This window comes from Dromiciops gliroides, chromosome 5, assembly GCF_019393635.1.
Source record: "Dromiciops gliroides isolate mDroGli1 chromosome 5, mDroGli1.pri, whole genome shotgun sequence".
Lineage (NCBI taxonomy): Eukaryota > Metazoa > Chordata > Mammalia > Microbiotheria > Microbiotheriidae > Dromiciops > Dromiciops gliroides.
Genome location: NC_057865.1, coordinates 271,996,448 through 272,015,941, shown reverse-complemented (window position 1 = coordinate 272,015,941; position 19,494 = coordinate 271,996,448). Strand labels below are relative to the sequence as shown.

General features: G+C 41.4%; 1 protein-coding gene across 7 annotated transcripts in view; it reads right to left on the bottom strand.

Moving 5' to 3' along the window:
* VEZT (vezatin, adherens junctions transmembrane protein) overlaps positions 1 to 19,494 on the bottom strand; it is an 83,912-nt gene that overhangs the window by 24,957 nt on the left and 39,461 nt on the right. For 4 of the 7 annotated variants that reach the window (XR_006353351.1, XM_043968741.1, XM_043968743.1 and 1 more), the window contains 4 exons: positions 18,546 to 18,721; positions 16,544 to 16,819; positions 11,221 to 11,370; positions 6,002 to 6,149 (listed from right to left, as the gene is read on the bottom strand). Coding sequence is in view for 6 of the 7 variants with exons in the window: in XM_043968741.1 (XP_043824676.1) it covers positions 6,002 to 6,149; positions 11,221 to 11,370; positions 16,544 to 16,819; positions 18,546 to 18,721 (750 nt within the window). In the remaining variant the exon portion in view is untranslated. The remainder of the gene's footprint in view (positions 1 to 6,001; positions 6,150 to 11,220; positions 11,371 to 16,543; positions 16,820 to 18,545; positions 18,722 to 19,494) is intronic. The other 3 variants (XM_043968742.1, XM_043968744.1, XM_043968746.1) reach the window with 1 other exon arrangement.

Here is a 19,494-nt window from a genome sequence, read left to right as displayed (position 1 = left end):
TGAGCCGGAGAAGGAAATGGCCAACCGTTCCAGTATCTTTGCCAAGAAAACTCCAAAAGGGGACATGACTGAAAAATGACTAAGCAAAATTATAAATGTGCAAGGATCTGATTTTATCAGACCCCAGTCCTGGCTGTTGATGCTGAAGGTCTCAGATTACATCCACATCTGGCCACAGCAGAAAGGTAAATTGGGCGACTCAAGTGCCAAGGCTTTGGGGCTGCTCTACAGCGGTCCCTCTCTCCTCAACAATCTATGTCAGGGGATGCACTATCTGCTCCATAGCCAAAGCAGCAAGCCACCTTCTTCAGGCTACCCATACAGGCTTCTTCTTACATTCCGACTACGTCTGGATGTGATACAGCAACTGTGTGCATTTCAAAAGCACATGGAGGGCAACTAGTGGTGCAGTGGATAGAGCACCAGCCCTGGATTCAGGAGGACTTGAGTTCAAATCCAGCCTCAGACACTTGACACTTACTAGCTGTGTGACCCTGGGCAAGTCACTTAATCCCAATTGCCTCACCAAAACAAAACAAAACAAAACAAAACAAACAAAAAAAAGCACATGGAAATGAAATTCTTCCCACAGAGGAAAAACATATAAGTTCTAGACCTGACATGTTATACACGGTATGTGTTTATATTAAACATATATAAATAAATTCAAAAGTGAGGTAGCAAGATTGCTGGTTGAAATATATGACCTGGTAATTTTGTTAAGAGGACTACTGATGTACTAATATAACTCCAATTCCCAAGGAGACCAAAAGAAATTCTGGTATAGGGTCCTATCAGCATGGAGAAATATTAAGAGTGAGGTCTCCTGAGTTGTGCCTATTAACAGTGTTTCATGACCCCACCTATCTGTCATCACAGGCCCAGGGGAGGAAATGCCCACTTCTATGAGATCATAGGTTCATTTGAGTAAGTGAATGCTAGAAGCCGGAGGCAGGATGGAAATAGAGGCAGACCAGGGAGAGAGGGCCTGGCTGCAGCTGTCAGAAGTCTATTCCCAAGAACCACCCGTTCCCAGGACCCTCTGATCCTAGGGAACCAGGGACTTTTCTCCTTATGCCTCTGTGCCCCCTCAGTCCCACCTGGTCTCCCTCAAATCCTATTTCCTGTCTCAGAGTAATCCTTTGGTGGGCAGCAATGAGGGAGAAACAGGCAGAATCTACAGATCGTATCACTCTGGGTATGTGCCTAAAGAATGTATGTTTCTTTGAAAATTCTTTTCAGCATTACAAGAAATAAGGGCTACAATTGTATGTGTAATTAAAAACCACAGATGTTAACAACGTTTATAGATACTAGCCAAATAGCAAAAGAAAAAAAGCTGCCAAGACCTATCCAGTTCTGTAAAAGCATACCAATCATGGTCATTTCTAGGAATACTTTGGCCGATGAATCTCCCTCACGTGTCGTTATGACGTTGTGGCTACCAATGCTTCCTGAGCAAAAAGCAAACTCTTCATGACGGGCATTTAAGGCCCAGCACAGTGTGGCACCATCCACCCTCTCTGGTCTTTTCATGATATCTTTTGCTTCACAGACTTGACTCTCCAGCCAAGTCAGGCTCCAAGTTGGGTACAAGGCCCACCCTGGGCGGGCATCTGGGTCTCTGTTCAAGCTGCTCCCTCTTTTTCTTTGCCTGGTGAGTTCCTGCAGTCAACTCTGGAAGCTCAGCTTACATATCACTTCTTCCACAGAGCTTTCTCTGATCCTTTTAGATAGTTAATGTCCCCCAACCACCCCAGAGCTCACACAACAGGTGGCTTATAACTCTGAGAGGAGATGCCATATGTGATTTTGTATTATAGTAGTATACAATCCACACATATCACCTTCTCCCAGAAGGCTGACCATCTCATCTAAACTTTCTCTCTCCCCCAGCCTAGGACTGTACCATGTATGGAGAAGACATTTCATGTTTGCTGATTTGAATGAACATTTTCAATTCTGTCTTATGTTTCGTTTGTGAATAATAAAATCCTACTCTACTGCCTGATTGTGGTTGGGAGATGACCCTCAGTTCTCACAGGGCACACCAATGAAATAAAGGCTGTGGCAGACCCAAGTGACACAGGAAGGCTCTGACCATGGGCCTGAGGATGGACTGACCGTGAGTCTGCTGTCCAAAGGGGAGACGAGCTCTATTCAAAGAAGTCATCACTTCTTGTTTGGCTGCCAGATGATGAATACTTCTGGTCAAAAAAACTCAGAAATACGGTCTACTAAACCCATAAGCTTCTCTCCCTTCTTTGAATGACCAGAATTACAAGGAACTGCCTCCTTCTTATGTGGACAAATTTAACTGCTGAAACGAGCAGAGGAAGGCAGAAAAACCCCAGAGAAAAGCCTGGCACATAGCACGCACTATGCAAATGCACATTCCCTTCTCCCTCTTCCCCTGATCTGTGTAAATGGACAGAACACAAATGGGGACTCAGGAGCTATAGTTCTAAGTAGCAGATGCATATTTCCACCACACCAGTGTTACCTAGGACCCTGATCGTGAGGTGTTACTACATGGCAGCAACCCTGAAGAACCATCCTAATCTGCGGGAGTAGGTGGAGGTGGGGTAAGTGAGCCAGCTCCAGCCAGGAACAAAGAGAGCTTGGAGAGAAGTGGGGAGAAGAGTAAAGACAAAGCGCCATACTCCCTATACCCAGTATAGAGTTAGTGTCTGTATCCTCCCCTTAGTCATTAATAGGAAGCTTCCTCATAATTGTGATGTTTCCTGCATCATCTGTCATGTATTAGCTAGACTGTAAGCTCCTTGAGGGCAGAATCTACGTCTTCTATTCCTACACATTCAGTGGAGGGCGGCTGTATTAACTACCTATTATTGAAGACGTCTGTTCAGTGTATCATGAGGAAAATAAACACGCCACACAAATGAGTTTAAATAAGCCAGGCCCACTCAGCCAGCACCTTTGGCCAGACACATGGAGGAAGTGAGAATACTGAAGCACATTGATTAGAAAGACGTCTACTTCCTTCAGAAAGAAAGAAGGAAAAGCCACGAGAAAGGTAAGATGCCCTAGCAGGTTATTTCTCTGTTGCCACCTGAGGAAAAGGACAAAGAAAAGGCAGGAGGGGCAGCTAGGTGGTGCAGTGGATAGAGCACCGGCCCTGGAGTCAGAAGTACCTGAGTTCAAATCTGGCCTCAGACACTTAACACTTACTAGCTGTGTGACCCTGGGCAAGTCACTTAACCCCAATTGCCTCACTTAAAAAAAAAAGAAAGAAAGAAAGAAAGAAAGAAAGAAAGAAAGAAAGAAAGAAAGAAAGAAAGAAAGAAAGAAAGAAAGAAAAGGCAGGAACAGGCAGAGAATCAGAGAAGGCTGCACCTCTCTCTTTCCCCTGACTGACTCCTCCTTAGGCATATGAGAGAGCTACAAAAGCAACAGAAACAACTCTTGAAATAGTAGAGAGGAGCCTTACTACCAAGCTGGTCTAAAATTTGGAGATTCAGCATAAGCAAGATAAGGTTGAACAGGTAAGGCATCTCCTCACCAAAACCTATTGAGAGAAATGAAATAGTGTCACACCAGAAAAATTATAGAAAGGAGGCCTCAAAGCTGAGAAAAGAGTCCTGCAGGCAACTGGGGTAAATTATAGAAGGGGTTTCAAGGCCAGCAGTCTAGCCAGTCCAAAGTGTGCCAAAGGATAAAGCTAGTTTGTACTGCACTTGCTTAATTAGCTTATGCATATTAACTGCCAACACCCCAAAGGCGGAGACTGCTGCCACTTTCAAACATGCAAAGTATGTAATGGGAGGGGGGACATGTTAAGGGGATATATATAGAGGCATTCTGGGAAGACTGTACACCTCTTAGTCCTCAACCAATGAGATGAAGCAGGGAGGACTATGCGTTAGACTTAGGGATAAAAAGAGTAATGTGCTGTGGCAAAGTGCACCACTTTTCTTTAGAGGGCATGCCCATTCTTAGGTGGCGCAGTGGATAAAGCACTGGCCCTGGATTCAGGAGTTCCTGAGTTCAAATCCAGCCTCAGACACTTGACACTTACTAGCTGTGTGACCCTGGGCAAGTCACTTAATCCCCATTGCCCCGCAAAAAAAAAAAAAAATATTAAAGCCTTCACATAGTCACCAAGATGGAAAGTCCTGTATATTTATGTCTAACACTATGTATGGGGTTGGCGTACGCTTGGTAAGGTCAAATTGGGCTTGGTAAGGAAGGTATCATTTTACTCTGAGATCTTGTATTACAATGTCATCTTTAAAGATTGTCTAATTTTTTAAAAAATACATGTTTTTTTAAAAAATTTTTTTGTTTGTTTAAAAAGGGAGGAAAAATGAACTTACTCTCTAAAACATACCTATGTAGTGAAGCCTTACTAGGTAAACTGAGCTGCTGGGATGGAGATATGCAAACTGCAGGTTCAACTATTGGGGGCGGGGTGTCAAAAAATTAGTATTTGAGAAGAGAAACAATGTCAGTGTTTATGTTATTGAGATGCAGATCTGAGGTACTTCTATCTGAAAAGGCCTCGCTAACCACATCCTTATTAACACCCAAGGAGGCCTGAGGCAGTCAAGGAGAGCATCTCTAGCAATAAGACCATGGACAAATCTTGTTTTGCTGCAACATTCTGACTGAATTCTGTTCTCTTTCTCAGATTTTTAAGCTCCTGGAGAGCAGGAATCACCTTCATTAAAAAAAAGAAATTTCTTGCACCAAAAGCCATGTATTCCTGATGACATTACTAAGAGGCACTGGCCTGTAAGTAAGCAAATGGGCTTGAGTCCTAGGTCAGCAAAATAAATGGAGGTCTTCAGCAAGCAAGTCCTTTCTTTGCTTCTCCGGTCTCAGCCAACTGACAAGATTTGTAATAAATGAATGGTTCTCAATTTTTTTTTTTTGGCATGGGCAGGGTACAATATTATTCTCTGTCATAAAGAATCCAAGCAAAGAATTGGGGAAGTGAAGATTCTTACACGCACATGGAATTTGCAATTATAAGTTTCATATCATTTGTAGTACACACATTTGAAAACCACTGCCCTAAATGAATTCTAATGTCTGTTCCCTCTGGCATGAACCCCCAGGACCTCCCAACCCCTGCTACTAATGACTACATGCAAACAATCTTTTAGGATCAGGAGATTGGATTAAATGACCTTTCAGATCTCCTTCAACTTTAAGAGTCTCTGGCGTTGGGGGCAGCTAGGTGGCACAGTGGATAAAGCACCGGCCTTGGATTCAGGAGGACCTGAGTTCAAATCCAACCTCAGACACTTGACACTTACTAGCTGTGTGAACCTGGGCAAGTCACTTAACCCCCGTTGCCCACCCAAAAAAAAAAAAAGAGTCTCTGGTGTTTGTAATGGTTTATCCTTAAAACTGGTTAAAAGTAAAAATAGATGTTGGAGGAAATCACATGAATAAATATAGTAACATCTATTTTAAGCCACCCCCCCTCAAATTAAGGGGTCTTTCTAAGTTCTTAAGGTTCACTGATATAAAGATGGAAGCTAAACTACCATAAAGTGATAGCAATATTAAAGTAAATTTTAAAAAAGAAAACAAAAGGGAGGGGAGAGGGAAGAAAGGTAGAATGAGATTTAGAGTATGTTTTTAAAAGTTCGAAAAGAAAATGGAACTTTAAATGTACATTACAAGAGCACTGAGGAGTACTGAGCTACTAATGCATATATTGTGGATATTAGCAAGTTTTCCACATCTACTGCCACTGCTCCTTCTGGTTTGATATTAGGGGAATTAGATCAAATCCAGGTAAACTTCCCTTTAATGACGGGACAGCTAGGTGGCACAGTGGATAGATAGAACCCTGGGCCTGGAGTCAGGAAGACCTAAGTTCAAACTCAGGCTCAGACACTTTGTTATTATAGTGGGGGCATTTAAGAAGGTGAGCAGGTGCAACTTTTTTGTTTGAGAGACCCCGTGGCAGGCTATGTACATCTATCCGCGTGCCCAGCAAGCATCTTTTCCACAAGGGACAAATTACCTTCAGTGCAGGCAGGCTGAAGCCATCTGTTAGGTTATGGGCCTCTTCTTCTGACACCTGCTCTTCACTCAGTCCCAGGCCCAGCTCCTTAAAAGGTACCACACAGATGTAGTTGGTCACGTTGTCACTCTCCGAATTCAGAGGGTAGGTTAAGTGAGAGTTAAGGAAAACACCAACTGAGTCTCTGTACTAGGAGAACAGAAGAGGCGATGAAACATCTGGTCCCAAATTACCTTTAGCAGCCACTGTGTTTAACACTTTTTGAGAAGGGCAGTCTGACCTCAATAGATATTAGTCTGTAACACTAGTAGTTACTTGGAGTCTAAATAACAAGTAAAAAGGCCAGATAATTCACATGTTTAGCCGGATAAGCACTAAACACCCTCCTTTGGTCCCTTCCAGAGGAAATCTTCCTAAGATGTGTGGAACGTGGCCCTGACACAATGAACACATCACATACAATGAACATGCCCAGTGTTTCCTTGGGGACAGGAGAGATGTAGACCAGGTGGTATGGAGCCCAGGAGATACCTAGGCACTGGCTTTCTTGAAGAGTCCATGAGGACAGCATGATTCGGGGTCATCAGCATCTCTAATTAAAGCAAGTGAAGGATATGAAGCTGTGTGATTGTCAGGGCAGTCATATAACATGGCTGCCTGTAGAAAATTCTGAATGAATGCTGATTTAATGCTTTTCTACCCTTTCTCCAAGGGGTTACTCAACCTTCAGGAAAACCCTTCTCATCTTCCCTGTTAATAATATCCTCTAATTCAGCAGTAGCATTAAAATAATATTTTATTAAGGCACTGCTAACACAGAGTCCCATAGGAACCTGGCCAGCTTCTGATCACTTAACCAGTTAATTCCATGAGAGAGCATGAATTATCCTTCTTCATTTTAAGAATATGAGCCTGGGGGCAGCTAGGTGGGGCAGGATTCAGGAGGACCTGAGTTCAAATTCAGCCTCAGACACTTGACACTTACTAGCTGTGTGACCCTGGGCAAGTCATTTAACCCTCATTGCCCCAACTAAAAAAAAATGAGCCTGTGCGACCTCATCTCAATATTCATACTGAGCAGCAATAAGGGGTACTGGATAGAAGGAGTCTTGGGGTCAAGAACCCTGGGGCTCGGTCAGCTAGGTGGCTCAGTGGATAGAGCATCGGCCCTGGATTCAGAAGGACCTGAGTTCAAATCCGGCCTCAGACACTTAACACTTACTAGCTGTGTGACCCTGGGCAAGTCACTTAACCCCAATTGCCTCACAAAAAAAAAAAAAAAAAAGAACCCTGGGGTTCAAGTCTAGCCTCTGACCCACACAAACCGGACTGAAAGGAGATTTCATTGTGCTCCAGCACCAACGAAATCATGGATCCAGATCAAATTAAAACTCTCCAAGTTTATGCTTTCTTCATTCCTTGTCATCATCAGAACATACTTTTCCCAATTTTTTCTAAGCCTTTGATGTTTGGTTTGACAGAATTCCAAGGTTCAGTAACATCAAACATTTAAATATTTAATGTCAATTTGTATATAGTGCCTGAAGGTTGAATCAACTGAATGATGTGACATTTCATATTTTCACTAATACCCTGGTCCAAAGGCTGCATCAATGAGGCAGCAAGCACTGTTAGGGAGAATGACCATAACGCCACCAATAAAGCAAGCCATCCTTCCCTGCAACTGTACATCAACAGAAGAGCTTTACTATCTATCCTGTGGCTCTAAAATTACTTTTCACTGCAAGATACAAAAAGTAATAAAAGCAGTCAGAAAAAATGGATTTGTTCATTGACAGAATGCCTGAATGATGGAAAATGGAATCTGTATCAAGAGCTTGTACAGTGTAAGAGTCAAATGTACAATATTTTTAAAGGTTCTAAAGTGAATAAATTTTCTAATCCCTGTGGTTTTCTTTTATGTTATAATAAAATTTATTGATTATATTAATCTTTCTTTTTTCAAATTTCATTAACACTCATGTTATTTGTCACTCAAAGAAATATTAGAAAGATAAAAGTAAATAATTTAAAAAAATAATTTAAAAATGCCAATCATTAAAATTAAAAAAAAACATTTCTATTCAAAATTTTGATTTCCAAATTCTATTCCTCCCTTCTTCTTTTCCCTGCCCACTCCCTGAGACAGTAAACAATCAGATATAGGTGACACATGTGCAATTATGTAAACCATTTCCATGTTAGTAATTTTGTATGAGAAGACTCAAATAAAAGAAAGAAAAAAGAAAGTGGGAAATAATATGCTTCAGTCTGTATTGAATCACTATAAGTTCTTTTCTTGGAGGCAGAAAGCATGCTTCATCATCACTAAACTAGTTATATCTAGCTTTCCAGTACTATATCTTACTTACAAAGACCAAAGCTACTGTTCAGAAAATACACTGGCTCCATTCAAGCACATTAACTTACAAAAATCTTTGCAAATCTGCTAGAAATTGGAGCACTCTCTGTTCCTTTCATTGAGAAACCTTCACGGTCCAAGATGGATTGTTTGAATGGGAATGGGGAAGTGGGGGTGTACAACTTTATGTGATTCAATCTGTAAGGATTCTGACTGTGGGTGTCCTTACAGTATCTTAATGTAAGAGAACCACACAATCCCAGAATCTTACTGTTAGGAGATACTTCACATCATCTGGCCCCATCTGTAGCTCTGTGGCTGAATTCCTGTTATAAATCACATCTAAGGGGCAGCGAGGTAGCACAGTGGATAAAGCACTGGCCCTGGATTCAGGAGGACCTGAGTTCAAGTCTGGCCTCAGACACTTGACACTTACTAGATGTGTGATCCTGGGCAAGTCACTTAACTCCAATTGCCTCACCTCCCCCCCTCAAAAAAATCACATCTAAGTATTATTGACTTATTGGAAGTTCTCTTATTTTTGAGTTGTTTACCAATATCCATTTCTGCTTTCTTGTACAACTTTCCTACACCTTTTCTTCTGTTAAGGGAAGGCTGGGAATAAGAGCATAAGATGACTTCTATAACACACTCCTCTCTAGAGGAGACTGCTGTATGCCGACTTAGGTTTACAGGACTTGGATCCATTATGGCCTGTCTTGTCATGTACTCCTGGCTGGTCTACCTTATGGAGGGTATGCCATGTTGCACGTGACACTACCTGAAACAACGTGAACCCCCTTGAAGGCTACTTAGCTTGCCTTTGCCCTGAATTTCTCAAACAACTGTACCATCTTGTCTTGTCTTTCCCTCTTCTCTGTATTTGTTCTCTGTTACAGGGCCTGCTTCTCGTTGCCCCAGTTAAAAGATTCATTTGGCTGCTTCCATCATCTACCTTTTTTCCTCATCCATTAGATTCTCACAGTCAGTTCAGGCCAAACAGCTAGAGCACGGCTCCTTCTCTCCTGGCTAAACCAAGCAGTCCCATGTTCTGGAGTTCTCGATGCTCATGCTCAAAAGGCTCAAAAGGCCTTTACTTCTGTGTTGCAGTTTTCTTTCTTGCTTGCTTATGTTTTGTGGATGCTATTTCCTTTTTTATATCACCAGTGACTCCTCCCACAAAAGGACAGATGAGGATAATCAATCAAAGCAATGTGTAGGATTTTTCCCTGATGGTTGAGAGAGGAGGTTGAGACTGTGATATTATAGAAGCCTACAAGAGAAGTGTGCAATAACTTTCCACACTGAATTCCTGTTTTAAAATTTATGGTCTTTTTCTATGCTTACTGAAGGTAATGTGATGCAATGGAAAGAACCCTAAACTTGGAACCACAGGACATGAGTGCAAACCCTGGTTCTACTACGTGTATGATCTTAGAGAAGTCACTTATACTTCCTGGGCTTCAGTTTCCTCCTCTGTAAAACAAGGGGTTGGATAATATGACTTAATTCTCTTCTAGCTCCAGATCTATGATCTTTTGCATCACCTTCCCCTTTACTTAGTTGTCCTGTTTAATCCCATGCTTCAATATTTAGAAAACATCCTTATACCCAATGCTATAAATGGCCTCATTCCTCCCCTTTGCTTTTGAGGCACAGACTCTAATGTGGGCAACTTATCCCTTCTATTATCAGCCTGAGTGTTCTAGTGGTTCATTCTCTGATTTAATGATTTTATAATCATGAAATACGGCACCTGTTACTGCTACACAGATCATGAAAGGGAAGCTCACTTTTTTTTTTTTTTTTGGCAGGGCAATGAGGGTTAACTTCCAATAAGTCAATAATACTTAGATGTGATTTTTTTTTTTGGGGGGTGAAGCAATTGGGGTTAAGTGACTTGCCCAGGGTCACACAGCTAGTAAGTGTTAAGTGTCTGAGGCCGGATTTGAACTCAGGTACTCCTGACTCCAGGGCCGGTGCTCTATCCACTGCACCACCTAGCTGCCCCAGGGGAAGCTCACTTCTTAATGTCACCTCAATCACCAAGATGCCAGGTTCTGTAAGTGTGCCAAGAACTCAAACCCTAGCAGTACCAAGATCCTTCTGTCCTAGTCCCAGTCACCTCAAGCTTTGAGAGAGGGGATATGTTCTTCCTTCTAACACTGAATTAGGCAGTGAGGGCAGAAAGAAGGTGGCTCCTATTTCTAGACCTTGCCTCTCCTGCCAGCTCACTTTAGAATTCATCTTTAATTTTATAATAATCAAAGGGAAAATAAGCTTCAATACATAATTATTTAATATATGTATGTATAGGCATATATTTGTAACAATTGGAATGACGCCACCTGCTGGAGACTTACTGAAGCAAAGCTCTGCCATGAGGAGAAGGTGTCTGAGGGCAAGACATCTGGCTCTTTGGCATCAGGAAGTGACGTTTGCTTGTGGGAGGAAGAGGGGGCGAGGCTGGCACTCTCGCTTTTTTTCATCAGGACTCTGGTTGAGAGTGGAGCAAGAAATGCGCTCTCCCTTTAATAGATAGATGAATCTAGGCCTTTCTCTCTCTCTTTACCAAATTCTTATTCTCCTTAATAAATGCTTAAAAGTCTAACTCTTGCTAAAGCTTATAATTTATTGGCGACCACTCATTAGATATTTTAGACAGTATAACTAGAATTTTAGTCCCTTACATATTCTATACGTGTATATGTTATGTATGTATATATGTGTATATATGTATACACACACACATACACACACACACACAAGCCAACCTCTAGAGGACACACCTGAGTCACATATCAAGAATACCTAAACACAGACCTTGATGTTCATTGATACAGCTAGAAAAGGATATTTTTTCAGCATATAGAGGGTGGCTAGCCTCGCAGCTCGGAAGTTGGCTCTTACAGTTCGGTAGACAGCTTTCCGAAGGCCGATGAGATGCTGACTAGGATGCTGTCCGGCTTTGTTGAATGGGCAAGCAGCACTGACCCTGTCAAGCAAACTTGAAAAGTAAAATGTGATACAACTGTACAGATGTCCTAAAGTTTTTGTTCTAAATCTACAACAAATTAATTTTTAAAAAATCTTTCATTATCTCTTCATTTGAAACATAATTTAAAAACCCTCCCCATCCCAATGGGTTAAAAAAAAACCAATAAAAATCCATTTCATCAGCAAATTTTGTCTATAAAAGGAAAATGGCAGAAAATGAAACCCCTTGCGGCTGTGATCACTACAATGATAAAGGGATTCCAGCAAGTATGCAGTGGAAATCACCAAGCCACTTCAATAAGCATCTTTTTGCACATGCAATCTCACCATCTCTAAGATACAGGCACATGTCTGCAAGTATCTATTGTCTGTAAAGTTTCCAAACTTATCCATATCAAGAATACTTTGTGTTACTTCAGGACTTTGATAATTCGAAAGTGCTTGAAAAAGACCCAGAAATGGAAGTGAAAGGGTTACAGAAGTTATTGGTGACCTCTGTTCTTTAAGGAAACAGACTACCTTGTGAAAGCCTTAACCATATTTAGCACGTTTGTGACCTCTCTCCACATTTATATTCATTTATAGTTTTGCTCCTCTGCAGAGTGAAATACACTACAGAAACATTAAAAACAAAAGAAATGCCAAGTGGCAGGATAAATACTAGTTTAAAGGCAGGGTTAAAATATATACCAACGTGTTCTGAAAGGCATCAGCCTTTTCAATGACACAAGCAAGGAGGATGACAAAAGAACCAGTACACAATGAGGAATGCATTGTAAAGACATGTTAAGCACCCTACCATATCTCCAATACTCCTCCAACTTCTGAGGGGGAAAACACCTAATATCCTATGAAATTTAACACAGTTAAACACTATAATGGAACTTATGGTATATACTGCACTAGTTGGATGTACTTGTAGCTAAATCTTGCCTTTTCAGGTGATATATTTAGGTTTGAATCAATCAAAAACTTATATCCCTTTAGTCTATTTCAATTAGCCTATGGCATTATCAATAATGTAAAAATATTTTAAATCAAATTCAAAACTTTTCCCCAGCAAATCCAGGAGCCCATCATAAAACCAGAGCTGTTGAAAACAGGGATGTCTTTTTTTTTTTTTAAAGTGAGGCAATTGGGGTTAAGTGACTTGCCCAGGGTCACACAGCTAGTTAAGTATTAAATATATGAGGCCGGATTTGAACTCAGGTACTCCTGACTCCAGGGCTGATGCTCTATCCACTGTGCTATCTAGCTGCCCCCAGGGCTGTCATTTTTAAAAAGAAGATTTCAGGGTCACTAAGGAAAAAGCAGTTTTTGAAAATTCTTCAGAAACTGTTTTGGGGCAGCTATGTGGTGCAGTGGATAAAGCACCGGCCCTGGATTCAGGAGTACCTGAGTTCAAATCCGGCCTCAGACACTTAATACTTAACTAGCTGTGTGACCCTGGGCAAGTCACTTAACCTTCATTGCCCCACAAAAAAAAAAAATAGAAAACTACTGTTTTTCCGTTTTATCGTATCTTGTAGAGCCTGTTAGAAGGCAGAAGCACTGTCCATAAGGCTAATTCTTCCAAAGACCAGCTTGCTGGCAGGATGGCCAAATGCACAGGGGCAGCTAGAGGACAGCACAGTGCACCGACAACCAAATCTGGAGTCAGGCAGACCAGAGTTCAAATCTGCCTGTAGTCTGTTACTAGCTGTGTGACCCTGGGCCAGTCACCTCACCTCTGCCTACCTTAGTTTCCCCAACTGTAAGAGGGGAACAATACCAATAGCACCTACTTCTCAGGGCTGTTCTGAGGATTAAATGTGCTAACATAAGCCCTGTTTAAGTCCCTGAGGCAGCTGGGGGGCCCAGGGAATAGAGTGCTGCCTCATGTGGGACTCCAGTCAAAAACTTAACCTCATTGGGCCAGTTTCCTCATCTGTAAAATGGGGGCAATAATAGCAACGAGGTCGAATGAGAAAATAATCATAAAGCACCTGGCACACAAGAAGGTGCAACAGAAAAGTTAGTTTGGAGGGTGATGGGATTGGTGTGGTGCTGATTTCCTGCTTCTGGGGTCAGGATCTGACACTTTCTCCCTGTGTGACCTGTGGGCCTTGGTTTCCTCCTGTGTAACACAAAAGGGTTGGCCTGGGTGGCCCCTGGAGTCCCCTCCATGATCCTGTGAAATTTAGTCACAAATGTTGCCTTCAGGTGCCAAGTTTATCTGCATTTTCCCATAAGGTCTCAGCACAGCAGACACTTTCCATAGTCACACCAATAAACTAGTGTTCAAGTTTGGAATAAAGGTAAAGAATGTGTATGTGTATCTCCGTATGATCTCCAAGAACAAGAGAAGATGAAACAGAATCAAATGACTAAAGATGGTTGTTTGAAAAGACAAAGCCTAACTGGCCTGGAATCTGCCAGATTCTGAACTGGTTTGTAAGAAAAGGTGCAGCATTTCTTCCCAAGAGACCAATAATAGCTGAGAAATCACTCCATTCGGCTTAAATCTTGTCTGCAAGGAGCACAATATCGGTGCTCTGTAAATGTATTTGTTCAGTAACATCTGGAGATTTCGTCTCTTCTTGTCTGTCTATGACATTACAGACCAAATTTAAAGTAGCAACAACAGCTTTATTTCACTTAATACTTTTCCTTCGTCTAAATGAGATGATCAGATGAAATAATATTGTGTCTGGCACAAAATCAGTGCTATGTAAACGCTCATTCTCTCCTCCCTTACCTACACTATAACACTGACATCATTAACTAAGCATATTTTAGCATATAGCTTGGTGAATAAGCAGCCTACAGCCTCTGTTCCTTATAACAGGGTAGCAGATATTTAGTTAGTTATAAACATGTTTACCTTCAATAAGCAGGCATTAGTTACGGCGTGAGGTGGTAGCAGAGGCGGTTGGCTATACAGTATCTATCAACATTTGGAAAAGGTGATTTCTAACATGTCTTTCACAAGGAAGATAAAGTGTGTGACCAAGACAGTGAAACACTTACTATCTCAGTTCCCTAGAGCTAGCGAAAAGGTATCTTAGGACCAGAGATGAGCAGACACCTTCCTGATTTTCAAAAACAAGAAGATACCAGGGCTTGAAAACTATGGGCCCCGAGGCATACCTTGGATTCTGGGGTGGGGGGAGGGGAACCCTAGAAGAGATGAATAAAGAAAGAGCTGGTAAATATCCAGAAAGGAAAGTGAAAATCACAAAGAACTTCATGGCTTCATCAAGAACAGGGAAGGCCACACACACCTCATCATTCTGTTCTGGGAAGGTGATAAGTAGATAGCGGATGCGGGACTTATACTTTACCCAGATTTCAGCAAAGTTCCGGATGGAGCATCTCATGGTGTTCTTGAGGAAAAAGCAGAGAGATGAGCACCATGGGAGGGATCAGCTGGATGGCTGAATGGCCAGACTCTGGGCGACTGCCCCCAGAATAGGTGCATTGCCCTGTGCTGTTGAACTTTTTTTTTTAATTAATGATTGGGAGAGAGGCACAGATAAAAGATGGAGGGCAGTTGGGAGGGAACCCAATGCAATGGCTGTCACAGTCAGCTTCCAAAAGGGGCTTAACAAGCTGGAATACTGGATAGGGTGAAATCTAACAGGGACATGTATAAAATTCTTCTTCACTTTGGGTTCGTCTTCCCAAGATGGTTAGTTAGTCAGTGAGTAAACTAATGCTTATTAGGCACCAACTATGCTGTGCTTAGCCCTGGGGCTACAAAGAAAGGCCAAAGAGTCTGTGCTTTCACAGCTGCTGCCAACAGTTATGGACTGACGATACAGACAGGCAGGGAGGGGTGGGGGGGTGGGAGCTTCCGGGGGAAGGCACTAAGATGAAGCAGGACTGGGAAAGGCTTCTTGCAGAAAGCAGGACTTTAGCAGAGACTTAAACGAAGCCAGGAGGGTGGGGAATGCCCAGAGGCAGGAGGCAGAGCATCATGTGTGAGGAAGGGCCAGGTCAGTGGATCACAGAGTATCTGGAGTAGAGCAAGCTATGAAGGGCTCTGAAAGCAGGCAGGGATTCTATGTTTGCTCCTGGAGGTGAGAGGGAGCCACTGCAGTTTACTGACCAGGGGTGACCAGCACTTTGGGAAGGTCACTTTGGCAGTGAATGGCGGATGCACAGGAGTGGGGAGAGACTCGAGGCAGGCAGTACCCCCACAGCTACGGCAATGCTGCAGGGGTGAGGGGTAAGGGTCTGCATGAGCAGGGGAGGCATGATTAGCTCTCAGTCTGCCTGGAAAAGATCTGGGGCTTTTGAAGGATGGCGTGTTCCACAGAAGGCAGTGGTATGATGTAGCAGCCAGAAAGGCTGCTGGGACACATGGCTGCAAGGGGGCCACAGTCCTATTATGTTCCCTGCCGGCCACCAGTCTAGGAAAGGCTGGAGCCCCTGTAGGGGAGGCAAACATCCTGGTGAAGGGTCTTGATTCCATGCCATAGGAGGACCAGTCAAAGAAGCTGGACAATTCCATCCTCCAGAAGGACCTCATCACAGCCCAAGAGGTCTGAGGGGCCACTGCAGACAAGAGAGGGCAGCCTAGCTCTGCTGGGCCCAGAGGGGCAGAAGCAGGAGTAACAGAGGGAAACGGCAAAGAGGCAGACATCATCTTTATGTGAGCGAGTGGAAGACAGCGCCCCATGCTCTTCCGCCTCCTGTACATCTGTGACGAGGGGCATGGCCGCTGGCCTGGAATGCCACATGAGGCTCCTGCTCTACATGGTGCAGGGCTACGTGGCTGCTTAGGTCTCTTTCAACTCTAAAGTGCTGTAATTTTCCCTTTATAGAGTAGAAATCACAGTAATGATCTTATTCTTCAAATGCCCCTTAGGTAATGTTCACAGAATATTCTGGATCCTCAAATGAAATACAATGCATATACATGCAAAATATTATTCTACCATATAATTAAATTGCATAGTTAGCATATTTTGCAGTGGTTTTGATGTACAAGTGTAGATCCCTCCACTGTAAAATTTATGGAATTAATTCAGTAACTGATAAAAACGTTTCTTAATTTCTTCTAAATGATACAGGTTCTGTAGTCACCGCAATGGAACACAGAAATGAATACACTTTTCAGATTGTATGACAAATATCAATATTTATCTCTAAATGATCCAAAAGAGTTATTTATAAAAGGAAATGAAAAATGGACTCACAGGGTAAATCCTCTGGAAATGACTTCAGTCTCTTGAATGAGTCGTAAAGACTTTCTTACAAGGTTGGTAAAAGCACGGCTATTGGCTACTGTATCTTCTAGCTGGACGTTGTATTTCCTTAGAGTCATTTGTAATCTGGCTGTCCTCCACCAGCCCGCAGCTCTTATAACCAAGTAAACAATGAGAATTAGTGCCCACAGTGGCCACGAAGAGATGTCCCACCAAGCAGGAATCATAATGAAGAAACTAACGTAGCCTAGCAGCATTGAGACATCCCTAGGAACAGGCACAAAGAAAAGGGATGTGCATTAGGGAAAAGTAATAAAAAGTGAACAATAATGTTACCATTTCAATAGATGAAAATAATAATACAAGTTACCAGTTAGAAAAGAATAATATTTGACTTCTCTTTAAAATAACAAATAAAAATATTTAGTGAAGTATTTAGAATCAAAACAAGGGTAGTTGAGTATCAAAACATCTGAAGTTTTGTTTTTCCAGTCAGCAAAAGGACAGTAGGAACATGCTTCTTGAATAATTGAATTTTTTTTTTTTTAGTGAGGCAGTTGGGGTTAAGTGACTTGCCTAGGGTCACACAGCTAGTGAGTGTTAAGTGTCTGAGGCCGGATTTGAATTCAGGTACTCCTGACTCCAGGGCTGGTGCTCTATCCACTGTACCACCTAGCTGCCCCTGAATAATTGAATTTTTAAAAAGATTTTGATTCATCTCAAAAAATATACTGTTAGCTTTAAAAGCTAATTTCATCTTTTTAAAAATTAAAATGCTGGTTCAGGGAGGCTAACTTCCTTTTTCCAAATTTAGATTAAATTATTTCCCTATAAATGCATTTACTTAGAACAAATTCGCTTTAGATAATTAACATTTTTTCTAGTTAGAAATGATTTTCTTCAACTAAGTAGTTTTATTTTTTCCTCTCTCTTTTTTGTTTTGGTGGGGCAGTGAGGGTTAAGTGATTTGTCCAGGGTCACACAGCAAGTAAGTGTCAAGGGTCTGAGTCTGGATTTGAACTCAGGTTCTCCTGAATCCAGGGCCGGTGCTTTATCCACTGTGCCACCTAGCTGCCCCCTCAACTAAGTAGTTTTAAATAATTACTATAAGTATTCAAATTTTCTATTTTGGAGTCATCCTTATTCACTTTATATTCTGGCATTAATTTTTCAGTTCCATTTTGCTACTATCAAAGTAGAGTTCTGTATAGAAAACATATCATTCTTTTGACTAATCCCAGATTAAGTCAATGAAAGCTGGGATTAAAAGTACACCAGAAACATCTAAAGAAAAATGACCCCAAAGATAGTTGAGAGTCAGTTTTACTGTCCAGTCAGTTACACTTAAAAACCATTCTGAATAAATATTTACTCTAGTTCTCCCTCTCTAACTATATATAACCTGAATACTTCCAAGAATCAGTCACTTTCATAATGGTCTTAAAACTATCACCAAACCAACCAGTAACATTTGTATCATCAGATTTTCAACATGACTAAATACAATAATTGTTCGTAAAACTCACTTCCTTAATCCTATTCTTATCAAAGAGGACAAGGAGAACACTTTAACAATCTGAGTAACTGCCTAAAAGAGAGAGATGACTTATTGATGATGATGTTAGAATGACTAATCAGTTTGAACAAATTGTGTAATTTGATTTTAGCATCTTAATGAAGCTGAGGCAAGTGAATGGGTATGTCATTTTACTTTCAATGGCTCCTAGTAAAATCTCTCTTACCAATCTGAGAGACAAGGAGTGCAATGAAATCAAGAGAGTTTCTTTAAAATTCACCTTTGGTTTGAATGTATATATTTATTACTCACTTTAGACAGGCACTTTTGTGGGTTATCTCAAAATGTAAATTGTTGCACACGAGATAATATAGAAATTTTGTTTAATGCCTCTTACAGTGAAGAATATGGTGACAGTTTCCTCAGATAGTACGGTATATGTAAAGAGGCATAGGATAGGTGTTTTCTTGACAGTACCAAATATTAGGAGTTGCTAGGGAGCGGAGAGTTGGAAGGTGTCCATCTTCCTGTTGCCGAGGCTGCCCTGTAGACAGGATACTGGGGTCAAGGAGCTCAATCAGTTCCACATCCTCTTGTAGCAGGACTTCCTGTTGCAAGATGGTATGGAGGGAGTCAAGTCGGAATCCCACATCCTTGTTACAGAGAGAATGGAAGATGGGTATTAATACTCACATACACAATTTTCAAAGTGAGTGTTAGCTTTCCCCAATTATTTGGGGGAGAGTGTTTATTTTCCCCCCAAATTTCAATATTTTTTAAAAATCACAGTTTACCATATCTTCAATACATTTGTGTTTATAAAAAAATTTTTGCATGATAAATTATGAACCTAAAAAATATTGCCAACTGGCATGAATTACTATTTCAAGACTTTGACAGATATAACTGTAGGTGAATAAGTCTATTTAACAAAATTCAATCAAGGCTGTTTCTGTAACAAAATACAGAAAAACCACAATTAAGTAACCTGCCAAGAGCTGAATACAGGTAAGACCTGTAGTGTCTGTCCTCAGTCTACAATTTTATAATGCTGAAATGAATTTAAGTTTGATTTTTGATTATAATTCAGTCTTTACCTTAGACATTGAAGTTATAAACAAAGTTAGGTTTGCAGCAAATCCAGGTTATGGGTTTGCTTCCACATATAGACTGTTTAGTTTTTCACAGTGAAAAAACCCTGTTCCAAGGGTCACAGACTGAACCCTTACAAACATCCTGGTGAAGGGTCTCGATTCCATGCCATAGGAGGACCAGTCAAAGAAGCTGGTATTATTTATGAGTCAGGTTGTGCAAGCATTTCTTTTCTTTTTCTTTCTTTCCTTCCTTCCTTTCTCTCTCTCTCTCTTTCTCTCTCTCTCTCTCTCTCTCACACACACACATTTTTATTTAAAATTTTGAGTTCAAA